We start from the raw sequence: 18309 nt of genomic DNA on the forward strand, positions 1-18309 counted from the left end.
GCATGTGTGTCATGGTCTCTATGGCATATAGCCTTGACTTGCAAGTGAGTTTCTTACTTAATTCCAGAACTTCAGTTACTCTGAAGTACAGCATCATGGGATTTGATACTTCAAGGACTGATCTTGCAGTGTGTCTTACTCAAGTACTTGGTTTACAAGTTGGAATCCTCCTTTATGTTCTTAGGAATAGGTATCCTGAGGATGTGCCATTTGAGGAGCAATGTTACTTTTGGACAGACCTAAATATTAATCATTTTATAACACACACAGTTTGTCAGGCAGAAATGACACATGAAGAATCTGTTAGATTAATGTTGATCAGGCAAAGGCTATTATGGTGTGGGATTTACTGTAGATAAAGGACATAAAGATGGAGAATTTGTATGTTCTTTACAGTGTTATTGTATCTGCTTTGGCAAGCATCCTTGTTTTCATAGGGACAGATGATTAAACTTGTTTGCTCCTTTGCTAGATTTGAGTGTCTTTAATTAAGCTGATGCCCATTGATGTTATACCATGATAATATGTGTTAGGTTATTAGGTAATGGCTGCTCTCAAAAATGCAGCTGTGGCAGTGTGCAGGCATACTCAAAATAAATCACTGTTCACAAGCCTTCTGAAAGCTATCACATTGCTGCAGAGTCAGTAAAGTGAAGGCAGTGAATCTGTAAATCATTGGTTACTGATAATAGAGGATGTAGATTTTAGGCCCTTCAGAATCTGTGAACATTCTGCTGTCTTTAGACTAATCTTACTGAACTGCAGCTACAGCTCCTCATTATGGCTCAGATAGAGCCAGCAGTAGGAGGACTGGGTGCAAGGGCAGCTGCCTGCAGAGGGAAGATGCTGGATTTCAAACAAGATCTATCTTTGGCGAATTGGGAATCCAGCTGGGGAAGGAAAAATGAAAGGGCCTCCAGAATCAGCAACATGTGGTGATCGCTCCTCCAGTCTCCTTAGACACAACCACGTTTTTTTCCTTCACTAGAGATTTCATATCAATGCCCAATTTTGAATGCACTTCCTCCCAGAATCATGTCTTATAGCAAGACTAGTAATTAATATATCAAGATGAATTGTGCAAGATGCTATGAAACCCCCCAAAACTAGTTCCACCATACCTTCTGTTTTTCTGTGCACACGCATATACACATTCACACTATATAAATGTTTTGTTATTGAACAGCTTGCTTCTCCACAATTGTAGTGTAAGTCCCCTGTCTCTTAGCTTTGCTGGTACTCTTGTTTTTATATTTGATACAACCAGACCTCTGGGACGTTGGGATAGAGCCATGCTAGAATTTTGTGGGCACTTTCAAGGATCACATGTGTCAAGCCACATAATAATTTGTGAACAAAGCATTATGTTGAATTGTCACACTATGAAAGAAAGGTCAGTGGGATACTTCAGTATCGTCATGTTGGCATCTTTCATTCTTTCTTCATTATTTTGGTTGGTACCCTGTATTTAACATCAGTATGATTTGTACACTACAAAATGTAAATATCCTACCTTTGGGGTGGCAGTGTAGATATTTTTCATGCTGAGATGTTATGTGCAGATAGGTCAGCAGGCAGCAGTTTGAGCACTGTGTATTTTGGGGTTTCTGCCTTGGCTTTTGTGGGAGGATGAGGAACAAGCTGGATGGCAATGCAGATAGGATACTAAGTGCAGGAGAGACATCTGGTTTGGGAAGAGTCTAGCATGGGGGTATGTTCATGTCATAGCTCTCTCCTTGTCCCTTTGTTTCCTGTCCGTCTTCCTGCTTACCCCTGAATGGTTGATGGAGACCAAGGAGACATGTCATTCTCCTAATTACTGCTAGCCTAAGGTTTGAAAGTCTCTCTTCTTGCAGTACACATCCCAAGAGGAGCAGGTTGTCGGGGGTCCTGCTGGCTCAGGATTTGTGTGTCAGAGACTTTCCTCCAAAGCCTGGTGCAGAAGGCTGTGGTCTTACATCGCGTTTGCATCCTGCCCGCACATAAATGACAGCTAAATGGAAGTCTCCTGGTGTATGCTCCCTGTGTATTTGGGTTGGGCTGTTGAATTAACAAGATAACCCATTTTCAGCATGCGCCAGATGCTTTTAACTCCTGTTGTGGGCAGCCTTGCCAATGTGCTGTGCAGCTTGGAAGTCCTAAATGGAGTTTGATGTTCTTTGCAGAGACTGCCTCCGCTGCATAATTATGATAGCATACAATTAAAACCCGCTTTATATCAGTTTGGGCAGCTCCTGGAAACTCTGTTTCCTGTAATAATTTTTAATAGTCTCAGGGTTTGTTTTTCCTGTGTTTGTCTTCCTGTGATATTGGCAAAAGATAGGAAGAAAATGAGCTGGGACATAGGAATCCCAGTAGAAGCTTCAGAGGGAGGGTGAGAGGTGACTCATTAGTGGGTCTTTCATCTGGGTTCATGCTGGGTCTTGAAGTCAGGGGTCAGGAAGTGAATGGGGATTTGTACACAGCTGATGTCTTGTATAATATTTCAGAAGGGTGTATTAATTGACGGCAGCTTAGCCTGGGAGCTCAGGCAGAGGCATTCAGCTGTTTCCCCAGGGTGAAGAAGGGGCTGGGGCTGCTGGGGACAGGACATTTGCCTGGGTCTGCTGCCTGCATGCTCCTCTGGCCCAGGAGAGGCAGCTGGCAGCTGCGTTCCTGTTTGTTCCCAAATCCTAGCTCCAAGGGAGTTAGGGAGGAGGATGGTACATGTACATTACTCGAAACTCAGACTTGCATGGAAGATGTGTTTGTGGCCAGCACGTGCTGAAAGAACTGAAATACTGAACAGCCAAGGTTTGTTGTGGGCTATAGACCAGAATTATGTTTATATATGTATGTATGTAGAATCAACTAGGTTGGAAAAGACCTTTGAGTTCATTAAGTCCAACCGTTACCCCAGGACTGCCAAATCCATTACTAAACCATGTATATAAATGTACTTGTAAAACATAATACATATATTGACTTTTTGCATTCTAGCACCTAGAAACCTCAATGAACTCTCATTGCATACTCTCCTTGTTTTACTGTTCAAACTATTTTGGTGCTGGAGGGCACAATATAAAGCACAATATAAAAAACAGTCCTAGGGTTGCTGTTCCTTTAGAGGTAGGATCACAGTAATGCTCTGTGTGGTTAGACCTGTGGGAGTTGCATATTGAGAGATGTTTTGGTAAGTCCCCAGGAAATGTTTGCAAAGGACTGTGTTGGCTTTTGGGCAACAGTAGGTTGGCTTTTGAGCAAGCACTCTTCTTTGAGTCTGAACCCTGTACCTTTCAGAAGGGTGGATGGATGGTAGAGGGAAACCCTTCACTTACACCTCTAGGCAAACCTTGGGGTATCCTGATCTCATTCCCCATTGCTGCAAGTCTTATAATGGCTTTCTTTCCATTCCCTTTGTGTACATACCTAGGGTAGTCTTCCTGAGCGTAGGATACATTTTTTTTGTGATGAAAGTACTGTGAAAATAAGGAATTCAGAATTTTCCAAGTGCCAGGCAGTCTTGTGCTTCTCTGATGCTCCCAAGGCACAGTATTAGAAATGTGATTGTAAACACAGAGAAGGTACTAACCCTCATGTTTCTGCACCATGGCTCTTGTTGGTGCACATCCATTTTCCCTGGCCACCTGAAGGGAGGAGGTGGTCAAGTGGGCATATGAACTACCAGCAGTCTTCAGCTGCTGAAACATCTTTGCCCTCCCAAGTTCTCCTATCAGTGTTAACTCAATCTGCAGATGTTCAGATGGTTAGCACTCACGTCCCATCATCACTGCATCTCTGAAGGGATGCAGTTGTCCCATACAAAGTGGAAAAGCTTGTCTTGATGGATGCTTTTGTTTTGGGAGCCAGTGATACCTATGCAGCTGGCTTCAGCCGCTGTAGGTTTGTAATCTTAACAGAAGCAGAGGAGATCTACACCCACAGCTTTCACAGGACTTAGGTGTATTTAAAATGCAGCCTTTCTTCCTGGCTTTGTAGCTGTCCTAGAAAGTCATTACACGTGGATTTATTTTTCCTTATCTCTTGGATTATCATCGGCTTCCTTCCTGAATGAATGAATTTGTCCAGTGTTCTGATTACAGCTTAATTTTTTGATCACCTCCTGTCTGGGAGGCTTAAGATTTTGTATGTTTAACATAATTGAACTGAGTATTTTGCAGCCATAGACAGTGAAGATAATTTTCTACTGATTGATGGGCTGGTTACGGTGAATCTTTTTGCAGTCTACTCGCTTTGACAGTTTGCTGCTCTGATTACAGACCTTCTTTATTTTGTTTGTCCTTGTGTTTTACTTTATTTCTTGCCATTAAGCCACGTATTAATCTGACTTTGGAGAGGGAAAAGGTAGGTTTTAAGAAACTACCAAAGAGATTCAGACAGCTGGTCAAAGATAAATCCAGTATGCAGACAGGGTCATGAACATCTCAGAAAACAGCTGTTTAAAAGACCAAGGCATCAAATATCTCTTTAATCTCTGTATTTAAACTGAGCTTCGAATGTGATTGTTGGGTATTGGTTATTTCTGGGCTCGTGTAACAATTACACAGGGAACAAGGAGGAAACAACAAATAAGTAGATGTTTAAGGGAAAGTGATATTCCATGATTTTAAAACAAAAAAAAAGTCCTTAAGTTGCATGAGACTGTGACTGGCAGTGTCCTATGAGAGCTGATGGTCGTTAGAAGTGGGAGGTCATTATCTTCCCAGAGCTGAACAGCTTTCTTCTGCAGGCATGGGGGTTTGGGGAGAGGGGTGTGTTTGTCATAACTCATATGTGGTAGCTAAACTAGGAGGAGTTTTTGAAGGCTTACTGTTCTGAATCTACAATTCTGTGAACTAGGAGAAATGAACATCTTTCATTTTGCTGTTAAGGGCAGTTCCATGTGTTAACTGGCTGACGTTTACTCTGCACAAGTTTTAAAGCATTTTATATTGAAAATGCATCTGCCTACAGACTTATCCCAAAGCCTGAATCCTGTGTGATTCACATAGTGCTATTTTGTTTGGTCTGCATATACTCTTTCTTAATAATAGAAGGATTTTCCCCTAATTATTACTGAAATAGGACATTTTTAATTATAAAGTAAGTATCAACACAGCTTTATGTAAGAATGATGGTGGTGTGTGATATAAACCACTTTATTTCAGTGCAGGTATCTACATACACCAACTGCTGGAGCACATTAATCAATAACACTTTTAGAAGCTGTATAGACAATCCCTGACTGCTTGCCTGAGGAAAGATGATAAATTAATCTGAATATTAAACACCAGTTGAGGTGATTAGTTTTTAATGAAGACAACGGGAAACTGGTTTTGCTTGTATTCCCTGGTATGTGCTTTCAAAAGCTTCGCTTTTCCAGAACTGTGTTTTTCCTGTGTGTGTGGCACAGAATGTGACTTGGTTCACAGCAGGCAGGTTCATTAGCCAGCATTTCTGGTGCAATATCCAGCTGTGGAAAGCTTATAAAGTATTGGTATTTAGGTCATCTTAATTAGCCCTCAAAATAAAGATTGAAGATAAAGTGGAATAATTGCACATAATTCATTGTGGCTGAGCTTCTTCAGTGAAAAGAAGGTACAGGAAATATGAACTGATCTCAGCAGAGTTGCTGCTGATCTGCCTCACTGGTGCTCCTGTGATTGTGCAGGGAGATGAATCAGTTAAAACTAACGATTTTGAGAAGAGGTGAAAGAAGTGGCAGTTTTCAGGTGGTTTGGATGCTGAACTGGATATCTTCCCCCTCACAATGCCAGCACAGGGAGGGGATTGGGCTGAACCAGCCCCTGTTTATGTCACTGCACTCTTCTATGTGACCCGTGCTTCTTCATTGCTGGTGATTTTGGTGGGAGAGGGGAGCTCATCTGCTTTCTTCCTTCCAGGATGAATTTATCCAGAGTCATACTTATGTTCACACTAGTTGGAAGGAAGATGAGGTATCAGTGCTCCTTTCACAAGCTCATGTGAGCAAGAGCTTCTCCCCTTCTCCATGAAGACTCGCTTGCTGTGTTAGCACCCAGAATACTGCAAAAATCATTACTGATGAAAATCATTGTGAGCTTCAGTGCCAGCAGGGGTGGCAGCAATTCTTACGCAGCCTGTGTTGCATTCAGTGTTACCAAGCAAAAGCCAGGAGTCAGGATCCCTCGTTATCGGTTTAAGAAGTTGAGACCAGTGAGGAAAGCCAGAGGAATCTGAACAGTCACCAGGTAACTGAACAACCAGCTGATGAAATGCAGTTGTGTGTTTTTCAGCCAACCAATGCATCTGCCTTAGTAACAGATGCAAATGTAGGCTCTTCAAACCCTCCTCTGCCGAGCCACTGGCAATGAAATTGAGGATGATGCATAACTTTGGGTGAGGAGACTTGGAGGAGGGTTGCAGTGGTGGCCAGAATATGCATCTGGTGGTGTACAAGCACCTATGACATCTAACAGGCATCTACAAGCAATACTTTGTGACTAATCTGATAAATTTAATACAAAGAAGGTGGCACAGTTGTACTGTTGTTTATATCCCTTAGACTAACAATGTGACAAGTATGCTTTTGGTGATGTAATACCGCAAGATGGGAGGGTATTATCATTTAAGCATGTTATTAAACTAATGACATATAAATAGGTACTAAAAAGCAACAGTGATCATCTGCTACATCAGTGGGGCTGATAGCTGACCCTTCCAACTTTGTTTGTACGCCAGTGTAACTGAAAATGGAGGGGGAGCTCCTCCTGATCTGAGTTTCTCTCTGTAAGAGCATCTCTATGTCTTCTGATAATGGAGCTGAGGGAGCACCCGTGGGTAAAGGAGACAGATACTTGGTCTCTTTTTGTCCATCCCAGCAAATTCAGCACACCCTGAAATACAGACTTTATTTTCTCTTGGCATTTTGAAGGTGTATCCTGTCTTGCACCATATCTAAAATTCTAGTTTAGACAAAGCCTGAGGGGATTTAGGTTTGCATATTTTCCTAAGAGGATTATGTTTCACACTTAGTTGCTCTATGAATTGAGGGGGGGTTTCATGATTTTCTAAGTACGTGAAATGCTGCATACACATCCAGACCATCCTGAAACGTGTCGTCTGGGGGTTAGTAATGGAAATGTGGTGTTTGAACTAGTAGTAAACTGAATTACTGAGCCTCAGGGTTATTTTGAACTGAAAAACATTTCAGTAATCAGATTTGCATCACGGCTGCAGGAACAGTTGTAGCAGCACAACTGGAGTGGCTAGCAAATTGCAAGAGGGATTAGAAACTGCTTATGCTGGCATCAGAGAAAACAATTTAATGTGAAACTACAGCATAGGATAAATCAGTGAGCACCCTTGAAAGCATAGAGGTGCTCATAACACAGTGAGATTCTGGAAACTCTTTGCTTGCAGATGAAGGCAGTAAGGCAGCTTGGTGGGAAAGATAATAGAGTAATAATTATTAAAATAATGGATATATTGTATGCATATAAATAATATATTATTAATAGGTAAATGGGGAAAAATAGTGGTAGTCTGTGGAGGCTGATTTAAGTTCATACTCATAAATCATTGGTGAGGTATGTACACCTCAGCAGTGGCACCTAGAAGTGATGGGTTCTGGCAGTCCTCGTGCTAGGTGGGTGCTGTGGCATGGTCCCCTCACTCTTCTGGCTCTCACATCTGCCAGTAGGGTCATTTTGATGATTGCTAGCTTAATTTTTTATTATGTAGGCTGTATCTCACGCATTTGGTTTTTGTATTTACAGTGGCTTTTGGGGGGCTGGGGGCAGCTCCTCATTTTGTGCTGCCTTTGGGGTGTTTGGACGATGTGCGGCAGCAATTGCTGCTAAACACAAGCCTGTTTCAGGGATTCTTCCATGCTCTTTTTCTGAACAGTTAAAGAAGTTGAAATACTAAGAATTCTTGACTTCATTTCACTGAATTGGAGGAGGGATCTGGCTCAGCCATAGAAAACTGATTAAAACAGGACTAAACTCATCTGTGCTACTGACAGGGATGGTCAGAGCTTCCTTTGAAACTGCTGGTTTGTGCCCAGTGCTGCCAGCTCTGTCATCTTTCATCTCTCTTCAGTCATTCCTCCCTGGAGTGATGAGATGGATATCACTGAGAAACAAGTGGCATTTATTTGGTAAAAAGGGCAAGGGGCAAAGAGAATTGTCCCATGTGGCTGTGCAAATGGCAGGCGGTCTCTGTAGCTCTATGTCTTCATTATTTTATCAAAGAACCGTACTCGTAGCATTGCAAACTATACCACAGCAAATGTGGGACTGGTGGTAGGTTGGTGTTAAACCCTTGAAGGAAGGAAAATCTGAAAACGCAAACTGAGGAGGAGCTGCTGGAAAGTGTCAAACTTTGTTTTGCTATAGAAGCTTGTATGGAGTAAGTTCAGTTTGGCACCAAATAGGTTCAGTGAGATAAGCAGAATGGATCAAAATTTATTAATATCCAAAGGTGTGGGTTGGCTAGTGAATGGTGGTTTGTGAGCTTTATGAGGGCTTCATCGTGCCCTCTAACCAGCGATGATGTTTTGTGTTCTGTTTTCTCTGCAGACGTCGGCTGATCTCCCAGCGATCTTCTCTGGAGACCCTGGAGGACATTGAGGAAAATGCCCCACTGCGGAGGTCTTTTTATTCACTTTCTCTCTGGTTACTTTGTCTGTAAGGCACATACATGGACAGACCTGCTGTCTGTTCCCATGTCGAAAAGCAGCTGGGTGTTTGCGTTAAGATGTTCTTAGTGGGTAAAGGTATTGAAACCTCACGCACCCCGCAAGGTGGTAGGTGACATAAATTACACATTCCCTGGCTTTAGGCTATTAAATAAGAAGTCAGTATTTAAATAGAATGTCAGGAAATTAAAAGTCAGATTCAAGTAATAAAAAAGGTTAGTTGTCACTAACGTAACTACCCCATAATGTAAGTAGTACCTTTAACGAGTAACTGCAGCTGGTTTGATAAAGTAAGCTTCTGAAGGCCAGTATTTTTACTATTATCATTTTTTAATGGATTTTTATCATTTGTTCTCTCAGCACATGCAATCTTGTTTCAGTAGCCAGCATTACTATCTTTGCATGTTGGCAGGTATGTTTGTGACTGCCACCTCACTAACAAAGCTGCCCCTATCCTTGTTATATCAGCAGCTTCAATGTGGTTTTATTTCTGCATCCAGGAGACCACAGCTTCTATGGGGACTGCAGTAATTAGTCTAGGGAATGCTCTGGTGTGATGGGAAATGAAACTACTGTTTAACAGTTCAGGCTGATCAGTAATCTGACCAGTACGTGGTATGCTTCCAGGTCAGCTGTTCGGCAAGGGGGCAGCTGGATTTTCAATGTCTCTTTATCTTGGGACCTGTAATTCAGCTGGTTTATATCAGTGCTTAGCCTATGACGTTGTTTATCCACATGCAGATCGGCTGTCTCTTCCAACACCTCAAAGCAAAGACTTAATAGCAGAGGCTGTACCAACTGGCCTATTACCAAGGCTTGATTATTTTTACAAAGCTTACCACTGAATGCTTACCAGCATGTTATGAAGCATTCTCATAAATTATTCAAACACATATAATTGGCAAAAGATACAAAGCGTGGTTTGCGCGGCAGTATCTTTACTTGCTAATTTGCAGAATTGGTGGTGGATCCTCTCTCTTGACAGTATTTTCCCCTGAAGAAGCTTAACAAGGCTAATTAATTACAAACAGAGGGTGAGGGAATCTCAAGGATTTTACTAGCAGGAGGAAGGCAGACATGGCCAAGTGATGTATGCCTGTGCACAGTGATGGCATTTGGTACAACAGGAACTGGCAGTCCCTGGTGGCTTGGGACCAGTGGTCTGTCGTTCCAGTCAAACAAAGGGACCTCTTGGGCTTGGGAAGCTGGTGAACGTTGCCAGTGCATAGGAGAGGATGGAAGAAGTAGGTTAGGGAGGCTCAATACAGAGGTACTGTGCTGGTCCCATGTGCTGGTAGTGCATTTGATACATGCTTTTTTGAGGATTGCTTGTACTTAGTAAAGAAAGAAGAAATTCTTCACTATGAGGGTGATGAGGCACTGGCACAGGTTGCCCAGAGAAGCTGTGTCTGCCCCATCCCTGTCAGTGTTCAAGGCCAGGTTGGACGGCGCTTTGAGTAACCTGGTCCAGTGGAAGGTATCCCTGCCCATGGCAGGGGGGTTGGAACTGGATGACCTTTAAGGTCCGTTCAGACCCAAACCATCCTATAGTTCTGTGCCTGTCCCTTAGCTCCCACAGAGGATGCAGCAGCCCTGGCCAGGCAGTGCACAGTTATTTCCAGTGTCTGTGCGCCATGCCGTGCCTTGTAACAAAACAGCATGGAGATGAAACAGAGAAAGCTTTCACATGTGCTGTGGTTTTAGCTGATTAAAAAGAGCAAGGCTGGAAGGGGGTGGGGAATATTGCTGTTTGTCTCATCCCTCCTGCCTCCGGCTATTTCTTTCTGTAACTGCGATTTAAAAAGTATGTTCAGATGTAAAACAGATTTAAGGATTAATGTTAAGAAGAATGGTATTTTTTTCCTGAGGTAATTTATTTCATTTTCAGTTGGTTTGTATGCTGTCAGGAACGTGAAAATTAGTATTTAGAGTTCAAAGCAAATAGGAATTATCCTTTCAAATTAGAGATTTTAAATCTTTCTAAAATTAAAAGAAGCAAGAACTGTCCTCAGTAGCTCCTTTACCAGTAGCTGAGGAGGGTAGGACACAAAAGTTCGGGGGTTGGTGTGAGTGGGAAAATCACATATTTACCAGATTTTGGTTTAATTTGTTTTTTCCTCTGAAAGCGCTGGCTGAGCTGTCACGGCAGATTACAGGAAGTTTTATTTTGCTCAGATATTTTTATGACGTGTTTTTTGCATGAAGGGCGGTGGGGAGTGTTGCCTTTTCTTATTATTATTTCAAATATCTTTTTTTTATTTGAGCTGTCATGTTTCCAGACTTATTGTCTTTATTGTTCTTGCCCATCCCTAACACAGGGTGACTTGAATCATTTGTCTCGTCTTTCCTTCCTGCCTTTGTGTAGACTTCTTGGCTGTATAGCAGGGAACTGAGCACTTCTTCTTCCTCCCTCCCCTCTCCCTCCAACTGATTTATTTTTCAGATGTCGGACACTCTCAGGATCACCCAGACCAAAGAACTTTAAGAAGGTTCATTTTATCAAGAACATGCGGCAGCATGATACCAGAAACGGCAGGTACTGTGCATGCAAAGCCTGCTTCTGCAAAGGCGATCCATGGGGTGTGAGGGGAAGGGCAGGGTCAGCATCCCCATGCAAGAGCACAGCGTGCCGATGCCACTTGCCACATACATAGTAATGGCCTTTAAAATAGCCTGTGAAGGTGCAGGCTGCAGTGCATGCTTCCTTGAGTGAAGCACGAGTCAATGGAAGTGCTAGCCCATGCATTTTTGAGACCTGTGTTTCCTTAGTACAAACAACCTGTATAAAAGGAAAATCTGTGTTGCTGTTTGAGTAAACTAGGCATAATCTGGTTGCATTTCTTCGAGGGTAGTGGGAAGTGTGAGAGGGGCACATGGCCAAACCTGCTGGGTCAAGTTTAGCAATGGCTGAATGATATTTCAACATCTGTCAGTTGGATACAAAGTGCTGACTGGTAAGCACACAGCTAGGGATGGTTGTGGCAAGGTGAGGAGTGGTATCCATGTCTTCAAGGCAGGCAGAGGGACTCCCATTGGATGTGTGAGGCGTGCAGCCTGACCTGACGTCTATGGTCAGACAGAACTTCCCTTACAGCAGAGGCATGGCGCTTGTTGTGATGTTCCCATCAGTAAAACAGGTTCTTTATTTCAGTATCATCCAGCTCAGACGTGAAACTAGCTCCTCACTGCTTACAAAGAAGACAGCTGCCCTCTCTGGTGTTTTTCCCTGTGTGCCTCATGGTTTTATTCTTGCCCTTCCGAACATGAAAGGTTTGAAATAGGCTATCCGAAGAGGTTGCTTAGAGACCACATGTAGTCCCACTGAGAGCTGACCCTTGCATATGCCTGTTCTTGCAAAACTGCAGTGAGTGAGAACAGCGTACATTCCTGTGGACTGATTTGTGCCTATGGTTTCCATTAAATGTGGAGCCAGGTCCATAGAAATTCTGACATCGCACTGAACCACAGGTTTTGTGAGTTGAATTCTGGTAGGTGTTACTTGGCTCAAGCAAAATTTTCCTCATGTTTATTCTCATGCAGACAATTAAATGCAGTGAAAGGTAGTGATCAACAGAAATACTGTGGCTCCGAAGGTGGCTCCGAGGGATGGCAGCTTTTTAGAAACAGCTTTTGTAGCAAACAAACACATGAAGAACTGTTGACTTGACTGCTGTCTAGCTGGCAGCTGATCATTGTCTTTACAATAAATACATGTGGAATCAAACACTGAAAAGCAGACCTCTAATTTTAGTCTGGTTTGTGCATAATAGATGTGTGCTCTGGGGATTTCTTATGGCAAAAAATACTTATTCATAAGGTATTATGCAAATTCCACAGATAACGAGTGTTTTCTGAGATGGGTAGATAAAATACATGCATAAATTTTATAGGAATATTACCCGTGAAAAAAATGAATAAATATTTGATTTGTAAACTGTTTTCTCCACATTTTGAAAAAAATATTTGTAGGATATTTGCAGCATTTTATCTTAATTCATAGATCGTTTGTAAGAAAACAGTGAGTAAGCTTCTGTTATTCAGCTGGCTTATCTTCATCAGCACAGTTTTGCAGAGCATTTCCATAATTCATAACAAAGATCTCTTTATCTGGACCACAGACACAGTAAGAATAAGGTACACAGTTTTGAAAATGCTTTTTGTCTTACAGACAAAGAACCACAGCGATATTAGCTAAAAATAAAATGCAAAGTCAACACTTTGTGTTGCCTCTGTGGCCAGCTCAGTCTAGCAGTAAGTAAGCTGAGCTCATACCCAGTTTTTCTGAGGGGTCTGGATTCTGTTGCAGTCACCCAAGTTAGTGGGAAAATAACAGGCATTGGATCCACTTTATGTGTTCATTGTAAGGTCAACAGTTTCTGAGTACGTTAAGACCTTTAAAGTTGGTGTCCTCCCCTGTTCCCTGTGACAAAGAGGAACATAGTTATTGCAATGGATAGAAAACCCTCCTGGGGCTCCTTCCCGTGCCCAGGACTTCATCCCAGGGGGCTCATGCATGGTCATGCAGGATGCAGCTGCTGAAACAGGCTGGAGTTGGGTTCTCTGTGGAACCTCTGACCCTTCTGTCGCAGCATGTTAGACTTTCACTTAACTTGAGGAACCAGCTTTGAAACCATCTATACAGAACATATTTGTGAGTGGTGAATTTGATAGCTGGGCGTTAAAATGGCTAGTGCATTCAGTAACTGTTTCACTGGCTTGTGACTATGAGTGTCACAGCAAACTGCAGTGTGGTAGGTAGCTAAGGGCTCCCTTCTCTGCTGACTGCCCTTATTTGTGGCTCTCAGCTTGCAAAGTGACATGTCCTTGTCCTGTGGCACTGAGTGCTTTCCCTCTCTCAACCCTGGGAATGATACATGGTGAGCAGTGATGCTCTGGGTCCAGCCTTTGGTGGTCCAGTGGCAAGGTTGGACTGGCTGTGGTTAAAATACCAGCCTTCCAGTATCTGAAGGGGGGCTATAGGAATGCTGGGGATGGACTGTTCATTAGCGACTGTAGTGACAGGAAAAGGGGTAACGGGTTAAAACTTAAACAGGGGAAGTTTAGATTGGATATAAGGAAGAAATTTTTTCCTGTTAGGGTGGTGAGGCACTAGAATGGGTTGCCCAGGGAGGTTGTGAAGGCTCCATCCCTGGCGGTGTTCAAGGCCAGGTTGGACAGAGCCTTGGGTGGCATGGTTTAGTGTGAGGTGTCCCTGCCCATGGTCGGGGGGTTGGAACTTGATGATCTTAAGGTCCTTTCCAACCCTAACTATTTTATGATTCCATGATTCTAAAATAAGAGTTCAGCTATTTAGCACAGAGAAAAAACACCTATACGCAGGCCACATCTTATCAGCTAGTCCTTGTAAAGCTTCCTGTTGACGGTTCTGTGCACTGGTTAAACCGGTTTCTTTGGATTTGTAAGATGTGGCTAAGTAAAGGAGCTGGAAAATTCTGTTTCCCAGACTGTGTTATCAAATAGCAGTCTTGTCAAATAGCACAGAATAAATTTTCACATTACAAGACAAAGTCAACCCTAACATACAAATTAGCACAGATATCCACCAGTGTGTTGTTTCACCCACATTACTCAGCTGGTTTGTTGGTGGCATCTTCCATAAGCTGTGAAGCAGATTTCCTGTCCAGCAGAAACAGGCCACCAAAACAGCAACTTGAGCCAGCGGAACAAACAATACCTGGTGAGAACGAGACAAGATTTCTAGAGTCACCTTGTATAGCAGATAAAAAAGCAGTAAAACAGTGTCCCTCTCCCACCCACATATTATTGCTTTCTCAGTTTGTTAGGATGCAGATCTAAGCCAAGGCCAAACATCCATAGGCTGTGAAAGGTCTCTTTTAATGCTCCTCAATTGTGGAAATGCACACACATGCACTCTAAGAAGCTGACTACTTGCAGCATCCTCATAGTTCATAATTACTTTCAGACACCTTCCAATAGCCCCATCTTGAACCTGGGAGACTCCAAAATGATAGTTGCTACCAGACAGCATCTACTGCTTGTGTGTTCACTGTTGCATGCAAGGTAGCAAAGCCCTTGTAGTCAGACATCATCTATCAGGTATGAGAAAAGAGGCTATTGTATTTCACAGGTGAATGGTACATACTGTGTGTATCCAATTGCCTGATCTCAACCTTTTGGTGAAGCACAGTCAAACCTAGACAGATACTAAAGAAAGCAGACTTTCTTCTTCTTCACGTCCAGTGGATTACTGACTCTGTCAAGAGACTTGTGCTCACTAAGCTTTTATAGTTTCATAGCATACACCTCATTAAAGAAATTGGAAGATTAGCTTTTACAGTCTCAGAAGTTGGACATCATGAGAGATCTCTTGTAAAGTAATGGTTGCTCTGAACCATAGTAATTAGTACAACTTCTTGGTGAAATGTGAGAATTAGGGGATGAAGACCTTTTCATGAAGTAATTTTAAACATGTCTGTGTGGCACAATGGCAGTCAGGGCACGTAAACCCTCTCTGGCTGAAGCTGCTTCTGATGTCTTATTCAGAGCTACGCAAGACTGTAAATGCCCTTTGCTGAAGAGTTAGAATCCAGGAAAATGCTCTTCTCCCATGAAAAATGATTCAATTTTCCTGAACAGCAGTGGGCTTCCACCACACCTTCCCCAAAGCAGACTTTTTGACAAGTTTCTGGACTTTCTGCCCCAGCAAACCACTGCAGGCCCTCAGGATTTGTTTGCTGTGTGTATCATCAGACCTCTAAATAAAATGCCATTTTATCCCTCAGTGATGAGCTTCTGACCACTGCCTTCCCTGCTTCTCCTCCAGTCCAGCTCCTAAGGCTGTTTTGCACCAGCCACCTCCGTCAGCCAAGTAGATGAAGTTTTGTGTCATCTTGGCAGCGGAGGCCATGGGCTTCTCTCCTGCTCTGCCTGGGAGATCTGTGTGTAAAGAGAGTCCCAGTTTGTGGAAAGAGAAATACTTGGGTCCCAAGGGAAAGAAGTCTGAAAAAGAATAGAGGTTGGGCTGGTGCTTCTTATTTCCGTTCTGGTCTGATTTCTTCTGATACAGCAAGTCTTCTATGGTTACTTCCCACTGTTGTACCTGCTTCTTGACATGGAAGCAGAGTATTCTCTTTAAGAGTTAGGGTTTTTTTTTTAGGGAGTTGTAGGGCATTGGCGGAAGAGCTGTATTTCCAGAAGGAGCCAGAGGGAGTGGGGGAAATGCTCTTAGTGGGTACTGTGGTTTTCCAAATTCAAAGATACTTTCTGATGTCAGCCTCGAAGCCTGTGCCAAGTTTCATACATCAGCAAACAAGGCTTCCAGGGAACAAGCAAGCTGTTGTGAGTAGCCAGCCATTCAGCAAGACAGTGGCAAGCACAAAATCAATCACATGCCAGGTTTTTTTGCTTGTGGATTGCCTTTCTCGAATGTTAGAAATTATTTCCCCCTCCATTCTGTAACTTACTGCTGCACCAGGAGACCGTCTTACGGGGTATGAAATATTTACCATAGGTAAGGAGTGTTATAGCATTCAGACAAACAATGAGATCATACTTCTGCTGCGGCAGGAGAACTTCTGATGCTGGTATGCATGTTTATTATTAGAAACCCTTCACTTATTAAAGGGTAAATACCCCTTTGCTTTCAAACATGCTTTCAAGGAAGAAAACAGGATTGCTGTAATGGAATGATCCAGGAGGATGAAAATCGATCATTCTGCATTTTTCCAAGCATTACATGCAGCAGCTCTCTTGGGGTTCTAAATCTTTTCCAAGAACGATGACTAAGCTGGTCCCTTAAGGAAGCAGTGGTGTAATTACAGCATAACTGGTACAAGATTTATGGGTGCATATGGTGGTTTTCAGTCAGTAAAGAACAAAATAGCTTGCTAGGGTTTGTGGTCTAGCTCTGGCCAGTGTAGGACAAAGGATGAAAAATAGAGCTGAAACCCTTACATACAGATCTGTGGCACACGATGTCATGAAATCAATGCTGGAGAGCAGAGCACAGAGCTGCAATGGCCCAGACAACCTACCTAGCAGTATATTCTAGCATTTGGACCACAAGTGGAGATTTTTAGAAACATAAAATACCAGTAAATTGGAACACCAATCACATTAGAAGATGGCACAAATGGCCATCACTGTGTCTTAGAGGAATTTGAGGTGATGCAGCCTGTTGGCCAACTTTAGAAGGAAAAAGGGCTTTCTCAGTGTACGTTGTACAATTGTAGAGTTGTTGGTGTCCTGAAGGTAATAAGGAAAGAAGCTATATTTATAAACAGTCAGTTATTTATTGGCATTCTTTATCTTACATCTTAATCGAGCTGCTTTTAGCTTCTTGCCGATCTGCATCTCCCCGAAGTATAATAATACAGTTATTGGGAGTCCATTCAGTTTCGTGGTTCTTGACTCAGGGTGGTTTTGATGTTGTTTAATGATACATCAGAGCTTGACAGCTAAAGGCAATGATGTGGCTGTAAGACAGATAGGTTGCTCTAAGGTATTTGATTTAATACTATACAGTGACTTTGCGGCTGATTCAGAGATTTGGAGACTGATTAAAAATACAAGGTGTTTGTTTGAACAGTGGCCTGTATTCTGAGATAATCTCTGTGCAGGCAGATAATGTATGATTTCCTATAGCCAAATCTGGAACTACTTGCCTATAAGGAATGAAGACATGCCATGCTTACAGGAGGAAGGATTCAGCACTTACAGTTAGTGGCTGAGCTAGATGTGGCACTGGAGGAGAAGGGGCAAGGAGCTGTTGGATCAGTCATGCAACATCATAACGAGGAGGGCTAATGTGATGATGGAGCACAGGCACTTGCAGGTCATCAGGGCTAGACACTGATCTTAAGGTAAGGCTGAAAGGTACAATGTTCATATCTGCCATCTGTGCAACTGCTGAGGCTAGTGATGCTGCCTAGAGACCAAGAAGAGTGCTGGGGAAAAGCTGGAGAAGATTCATGGAGGAGCCTAGAAAACAGTGAAAGGATCTGAAAGCTTATAATAATAGCAACCTTTGACTTCAGCCATGAATAAGGCTATTTCAGGAACAAGAAGCTGAAAATCAAGGGAGTCCTTTGGTTTAGCAGAGAAAGGTCACAACCAGCCCGTGGAAATTCTCTTCCAATAAAAGCAAACTCCAAGTCAACCAGAGTGGTGGTGTGTATCACCTGAGTTGCTGTATTTGTCTGTTTAGTTTCAGCTACAGTGGTGAGTTGTGAGATTGACTCCTTGCTTCTCTGAGTGGATGGACTCTTGTCACTAGGTCTCCTTTCACTAGAGAAACAGCTATCCTAGGTTCTAAGTAATGTATTCAAAATAGTATAGGGGATGGAACTGCACTGCTCACTCACTGTGTAAGGTATGGCACAGGCTTCAGCACTTCTGTAAAGACTCAGTAGCGTAATACCCTTGTGCTTGTAAGATAAAAAAGAGGAGGGAGAAATTATCTGTCATGAAAGCTTTATGATTATGAATTGCTCAGTGGTAACATCTGTTGCTTTGCTTATTGTGATGGGATTTTTTTAATTTTAGTCTTTGATTTCTTTTATTTTCTTTTATATTTTAGAATAGTCCTTATCAGCAGCAGAAGATCCTTCTGTAGCATATTTTCAGTGCTGCCATATCGAGACTGTACCCAAGTCGGGTATGTATATTTA

The 18309-nt window shown here is 42.6% G+C and overlaps 1 protein-coding gene across 3 annotated transcripts in view; it reads left to right on the forward strand.

The window, feature by feature from the left end:
* CABLES1 (Cdk5 and Abl enzyme substrate 1) overlaps positions 1 to 18309 on the forward strand; it is a 69180-nt gene that overhangs the window by 26891 nt on the left and 23980 nt on the right. For 2 of the 3 annotated variants that reach the window (XM_061360495.1, XM_061360493.1), the window contains exons 2-4: positions 8541 to 8612; positions 11103 to 11195; positions 18219 to 18296. In XM_061360495.1, coding sequence (XP_061216479.1) covers positions 11167 to 11195; positions 18219 to 18296 — 107 coding nt within the window. In that variant the 5' untranslated portion in view covers positions 8541 to 8612; positions 11103 to 11166. The remainder of the gene's footprint in view (positions 1 to 8540; positions 8613 to 11102; positions 11196 to 18218; positions 18297 to 18309) is intronic. The other variant, XM_061360494.1, reaches the window with a different exon arrangement.

Source organism: Neopsephotus bourkii, unplaced genomic scaffold (assembly GCF_033783945.1).
Source record: "Neopsephotus bourkii isolate Nb327-2 ecotype Australia unplaced genomic scaffold, CSIRO-AGI_Nbou_v1 NB_1027, whole genome shotgun sequence".
Lineage (NCBI taxonomy): Eukaryota > Metazoa > Chordata > Aves > Psittaciformes > Psittacidae > Neopsephotus > Neopsephotus bourkii.